Below are 6,438 nucleotides of genomic sequence, written 5' to 3' on the forward strand. Positions count from 1 at the left end.
TATACGTACGACGAGCGCTCACGACTAAATTTGATTGTACTAGCATCGCTTCCCACTAAAGAACAAGGCAAGTGCACAGACGCACATGCATAAAAACCTAACATGGTCATCTTGAATAATGTTGTGAAAACAACTTACACCAATTTTCCGGAGAATTTTTTTATTGTTTACTGCGCAACATGGGACATACGAGTCACTTATACAAGCCCTCCCGCTCATTTTGATATAAGCTTCCAGCATATCTTGAGCAAGCGTGTCACCGCTTTTGATAACAAATCAGATGCTAGAAAGTAATGGCTCACAGGAGCGGGCGCGAAGATAAACAGGTAAATCTGAGATACAGTATTTCTCTTAGCGCACCCCTCACGGGGGCTCCCTGTATAGGCACAGGCGCGGTAGAAGCATTCGGCTGTGTGCGTATCACGAGCTAAAGAATCTGCTTGTATTCATACACGCAGGCGTATATTCGTCTTCTGAGCTTTAGAGGGACACTGAAGGCAAATACCAATTTATGTCGAAGTGAAAGTTCAATGCTTCAGAACATCCATAACAACAATATTATACGCAGCAGCGTTTTAGTAATCGAGAAATTAAGGCGAACGTAGGACACGAATGGCGCCACCTGTGCGACATTTCGGAACGAAAGCCCGATGACCTAGTAGGGCCTCGCTACAATTATTCACAAGTCCTCGAACTACCCATGGCAGAAAAGAACAGTTCTCTGCATTAAAGACGGAATAGAATGCAAATACTGCATTTCCGCCTGATTCGTGCAAGAAAAGAACTTCTTGACGTAACCCAGAACCACGAAAGTTCCGTTTTTGCCGGGCTGTGCTCCGCTAAAGCCCATTGCTCCGTTGCGCCGCAGCGCCGGCTGTAGGGCCTCAAAGCGAGTAGAAGGCGGACAAGGCTACGCCAGAAGACCGTTATCGCAGGTGGGCGGTTTAAATTGCGCTAACGGTGTGCGGACCACTTAAACAGTACGAGGCTTATAAAACGCTATTGCAACAATCCACGTCAACCTATTATTTGACTGCAGTACTCCTTTAAATCGATTACTGAGAATGCATTCTCTCTTTCTTTCGATGCTGACAGGTGGAGATCATGGGACAAATGAGCACACAGCCGTGGACCATTAACGTCACTTTACTCATTTCGGTTTCTCTGTGCACACGCGTATACATGCCGGCGCAAACGTTGACGCCTAGTAAGGAACTGGACTCAAAGTGTGTCGATCACCTGCGCCGGCCCAACACTACCGCCGCGGTGAGTGGCTATATAGACTAGAGGACACGATTATGTTGCTATGTAGCCAAAGCAATACTCACTCTAGGAAAAATATTACCCGTGGCTCTTTTCGGTAATTCCCGACTTGCCCCATATACGACAATATTTTGGAGGTTCGTGCCTCCCACGACTTTCCAAAGAAAGTTAACGTCTATCGTTAATGAGAGTTATATATATCAGACAAATCAAGGGTCACCGAAAAGGGTTAAAAGTGATAGTTTTTTTTTTCTTAGAGTGAGCGCCATAACAGGGATGTGATATCGCCGCTGGATATAGATCCCAACTTTAGAAGTTGCTTTTTTACAATAACTATACAGAACGGCGCATTAGAATATTATAATTAGGCCTTGCTTTTTAACATATCTTATGCCGAGCGGCACCGTGAGGTCGTACCTATAGCATAACATGTTTTTGCAACATCCGGCAGAACATCTTGAAACTGACAATGTATAGCTCACGGTACTCTATTAGCAGCACTATAATGACAAGCTTATTGCAACGTATAAGAAACATTTTCGTATTCGTTATTATTTATCCTGTAACCGCCCCTGATGAAATAGCACATTAAGGTAATAAACTGAACTAAACCCAAGTTAGAAACATAAAAACTTACTGTGGCCGCCGCGAAATTGCGCTATTTCACTGCACTCGAATGTTGAAGGATTGTTGGCGGAAAGGATGAAGATCAAAAGACCAAACAGCACGAAAGCTTAGGTTTTTCTATAAGCCGTAAAGCGCGGGAAATTAACCTATGAAATTCTAGCGTTTATTTCTTTAGAAAAAAAAAGATATTGCTTTCCACTGAGCGAGATGTTAGGCCGAATTAAAGATTGAGCTTGGTGTCTTGTAGGTGCCCTCCCCGTTACAAAGGCGTTTCTCATAGCATCCAGTCATCCATGAAGTAGCGAGACACACGCACGAAGCTCACCGTACTTTCACGAACCGGGCATGCGCTACGTGCGCTGTGCCAATACACGATGCATTTCGCCGAGCAGCGATTTCAAGATCAAAGCACACATACCTATTTTGTGACACAATTTATACGTGACATAAGTATACATGCGATACAGATGTATGGTATGCGTACGTGTGTGCGTCAAGGTGTGCGTGGGTGTGTGTGTAGGCAAGTGTTAATCATCATGCCGTCCCACTTGGGCACGCCACGAGTATCCAAAGCTTCCGCTCACTCCGTCAATTACTTTGATGCAATCGATGCAATCATTCAGATTGCCTTTGGTGGGAACGTCGAGCCTCCTACGTATGACTCTGTGTGTGTTGTTAGTGTCTTTGTCTGTTTTTCGCTACAGATGACTGGTTCGCCTCTACACTTTACAGTTCTGCAATGACCCAATGTCGCTGTATTCGAGCGCCAAAGTTATCAAACCAGGCCACTACACGGGCATCTCGATTACTCCGGGTACCCCGCAGCTGGTGTCGACGTATGAGACGAACGAAACAGTCAGTGAAAAGGTAAAACAGAAAAGCTTATCGCCATTAAATCTAGTATATTGAGTTTCGGTGTAGCGATATCCATCTAAGAAATATAAATAGATATTCCGAGCAATATGAACGCCACAAGCCGAGGAAACTGACCCAACGGACCACTTTACAGCAACAATAGTTCTCCATCAGTTGTGCTGTTCTTTTCGGTGTGGTGATCATTTTGCACGCAACGTAATTTTTGCTGGAGATCAAATAGCCCAAAGCCTCCACGTTTTGGCTGCTTCTCATCCTGCTTCTCTCCGTCCTGTAACCAATTCTCACGTAATAACAACGTAGATCGCTCTCTAGGTCTGGAAATTTGTTTTATTGCGATGGCAACTGTGTGGACATTCGAGGCACGTTTTTGCCGTCGCCGTCATGTTGCGTATAAAGTACAAACCGAAAGCATCGCTTAGCGCGCCGTATGTTCTATATGCGAGTGAAAGCTCGCGAAGGCTGCAGATGTGCGCGGGTCAAGCCGAGATGAAAGCTTGACGGCCGGCTCCGACGGGCGAAGGATCATGAAGGGGTGCCCGTGGAAGGTTACGTCGCTCAGACAGCAACTACGAACATTGATCAAAAGGGCGCGGTCACGCGCCACCTCGACAGACATTAGTCGATGGCGCCTACCCTTGTACATACTAGGCTCACACCGCTTACTTCGCGTTGAGGCGACAGACAGCACGAAAACCGCTTCGTTCCCTGGAGCGGCCGTGTTCCTTTACGCCAGCGTTTTGTAGAGTTACGCGACATTGGATCCTAAGAAAGTTAGCTGCTTGCCGTTCTTCGTATGACATTCCAATTTGTTGCTCTCGCATTCATTGCTTCGCCTTTGCAGCGAAACTGACTTTTTTGCGATCACGTTCTCTTTCCTTTTCGTCAACATTTTCACTGTTCAAATACATACATTTTCATTGTCTCAAGTTTCCCTTGTTTCATTGTCCTCTTGATTGTTACTGCAACATCGAAGTTATCCCCATCTCGATTCCTTCTTTCTCTTCGCAGTACTGTATGCTCCGGCAGCAATTCACCACAATGCCATTGGGATTGGCACTCTTCGACATTGAGTGTGAGGATTGGGAGAGAAAGTGCTCCGTGACGAGCAGTCCCATCGCGGGCAAGGACAGGTTCACCGACATCGTCAACTACTTCAGAAGAGTGTCCAAGCAGGATCCCGCCTCACTACCCTGCAAACTAACGCCATAAGACCCGTGCTAAAAGGGCACCTCGTTTCTCAATAGCTTTGTCGAGGAACTATTTGTTTGTCGCTATGTGCTCTGAAGCATTATTTTGGACGCCCCTCGCACGTCGGAGGATGTCATGGTTTGAGGGGTCGGAGGCCCAGCCTTTGGCGTGTACATTTGAGTGTACGCTAAACGACTTCCAAGCAGAAGCAAACCGTACATTTGTTTCACGTTTCCCGAAAATAAGTTGTTGAGCCTTTAACAAAGTATGCGAAATAATAATACACTTATTTTCGGTGTGCAAGAACATTTGTTTTCCTGCCTCCCTGCTTTGTTTTTGTACTTGTGATTCTTGGTCTTGTCCTCGCGTTCGTTATGATGCTGACTCTGTAATAAATGTCAAATAAATAATTGATTGATTGATTGATTGATTGATTGATTGATTGATTGATTGATTGATTGATTGATTGATTGATTGATTGATTGATTGATTGATTGATTGATTGATTGATTGATTGACAATCTACAATACTAAGTAATCTTATATGCGAGTGTTGTCCCCCGTTTATAAAAAGAAAGAACGGCCTCAGGATTGTATGTGACTAACCGAATCTGCTTAGGTGCAAGAGTTCAGCCCAGCAAACAAACCTCGTTTCTACGTAGTTTAAAACAACATCCGGTATGGTCCATTGGAATAGATGACACATGCTGACATTTGACTATGTACTTCATTAAAAATGGTTGGCTCTCCCGTAATCGAGAGTAGATGTAAGCATGAAATGGCTGCCGGCATATTCGGCCACGACGCAATGCAGGCATAAAGCTTACTGAACTAGGATGAACCTCTTTAAACTGAACCTCGGCACAAGTCCCGTCTCAGCCAGACACCATCCGCATTGCGCCGGATGCTGCTGGCATGATCACGCGGCGTGGCGCCATCTCGTCTCGCAGCACGTTTAGCTACTTTGCTGAAGGCCTAAATCAGGATGCCCTAGCTGTGGGGCGGATAATTGCACACTCGCTCATATGCTCTGGCAGTGCCAGGCGTTACTTAGCGCTAAGTTCAGCACAGAAGAGGACTGGGAGAGGGCTCTTAAAAGCCGCGAGCTCTCAGTCCAGCTGTCGGCAGTCCAGGAGGCCTGCGAACGGGCGGAGGGCCACGGTCTTCCCGTACCGGCGTGGGCGCGGCCAGCAACGGCGGCGGACCCCCCTTCGGGGGTTGTCTGATCGGGGTTCTCCAGGACCAAATAAAGTTAATTTCATCATCATCGAAGGAGGCGGCGCGAAATCCGCGCCGCGATACTTGCGGACCGCTGGTGTTGAAAAAAGCACAGGCAACCCTGTCACAGCATCAAAGGATGACACTCAAGTGTATGGTGCCCAGTATCTGCCTTTAGAATGTCCACTATTGGAAATGACAAAACTTCAGCGTACTAGAAGTTACAGCTTCATGATAGTGTGAACAAACCTTAAGAACTCGGAAGCAATATTTTTGAAGCTTATCTTGGCATTATTCAGCGTATATGTAACGCGGTCCTGTACAGAATGTTGGGGGCGAGAGACCTTAGCTTTTTTTATTATTCTTTATTGGTTGCCCGCATGATCTCGTTTGCTCTTGCAACGATGCCCAGACGTTCTCGTTTGAGTGGCCCTATAACGGTTCTGCCTTTTGGTTCAAGGTCGCTTGAATGTCACTGACAACGGGATCTTAAAAGAGTACCTTCTCGTCATCTGTTTATTTTCTTGCTTAATGCTTGCCTGGCCTTTGGTTTCTACCACTCTGCATCTGTTGTGTAAAAACCAAGGTAGAGGAGAAGAAGAAGAAGTAAAAAATGGCCGGCGCAACTGTCGTTACTTTTGTGTCCGCTATATCCGCAGTAAGTCTCATTTTTACACACAATCCGCTGTTGCAACAATCCGCGACGAATAACGTCCTCTGAAGGGCTCCTCGCTCTAAGTATACAACCTTCACGCGACGTTAATTCATCAACGGACTTTCCATTAGACTATTTGAGAAGCTCGGACGTCTCACTTTGTAATCAATGCTGCAGTGCTTGCCGCTGGGAATCTGAAGCCGATTCTGAACATATTTCACTTAGTATCGAGTATATTTGGCTTCCGTTTTCTTCGTTTTTGTCATCTTCAAATTTGCTTTGCCCTTCTCCTGCTTGACTCGAAAGTCGGCTGTAAACATTGCAAGTCTCTTATGCCTCGACTACTGGTATTGGCCGCGAGATCGAGCAGAGTCGCCGCCTGGCGGCTTCTGGCTGAACAGCGCCTAGTGTGGATTGCTCCATGCGTCGTCTGCTAGCCACGTTGTGTTTGCATGTGCGCGTACGTCGTGCAGGTCCTCAAAATGCGGTTTGTTTCGTTGCGTTAGTGCAACTTTAACCGCACGTACGTGTGCCTAACACGATTTAAAGAAGCATTTGGCCTTCACCGGCTGTATATGTACTGTAATAAGATCAGTGAGTGCACTTGTCGA

At 46.2% G+C, this 6,438-nt stretch overlaps 1 protein-coding gene across 1 annotated transcript; it reads left to right on the forward strand.

Annotated features, from left to right (window-relative positions):
* The first annotated feature begins 1,105 nt into the window (after positions 1 to 1,105).
* LOC119391261 (uncharacterized) lies at positions 1,106 to 4,339 on the forward strand. Its single transcript, XM_037658939.2, has 3 exons — positions 1,106 to 1,266; positions 2,623 to 2,757; positions 3,775 to 4,339. Exons 1-3 carry the CDS (start codon positions 1,114 to 1,116, stop codon positions 3,973 to 3,975), a joined length of 489 nt encoding a protein of 162 aa, XP_037514867.2. The 5' UTR covers positions 1,106 to 1,113; the 3' UTR covers positions 3,976 to 4,339.
* The last annotated feature ends 2,099 nt before the right edge of the window (positions 4,340 to 6,438 follow it).

Source organism: Rhipicephalus sanguineus, chromosome 4 (assembly GCF_013339695.2).
Source record: "Rhipicephalus sanguineus isolate Rsan-2018 chromosome 4, BIME_Rsan_1.4, whole genome shotgun sequence".
In the NCBI taxonomy this organism is placed as follows: Eukaryota; Metazoa; Arthropoda; class Arachnida; order Ixodida; family Ixodidae; genus Rhipicephalus; species Rhipicephalus sanguineus.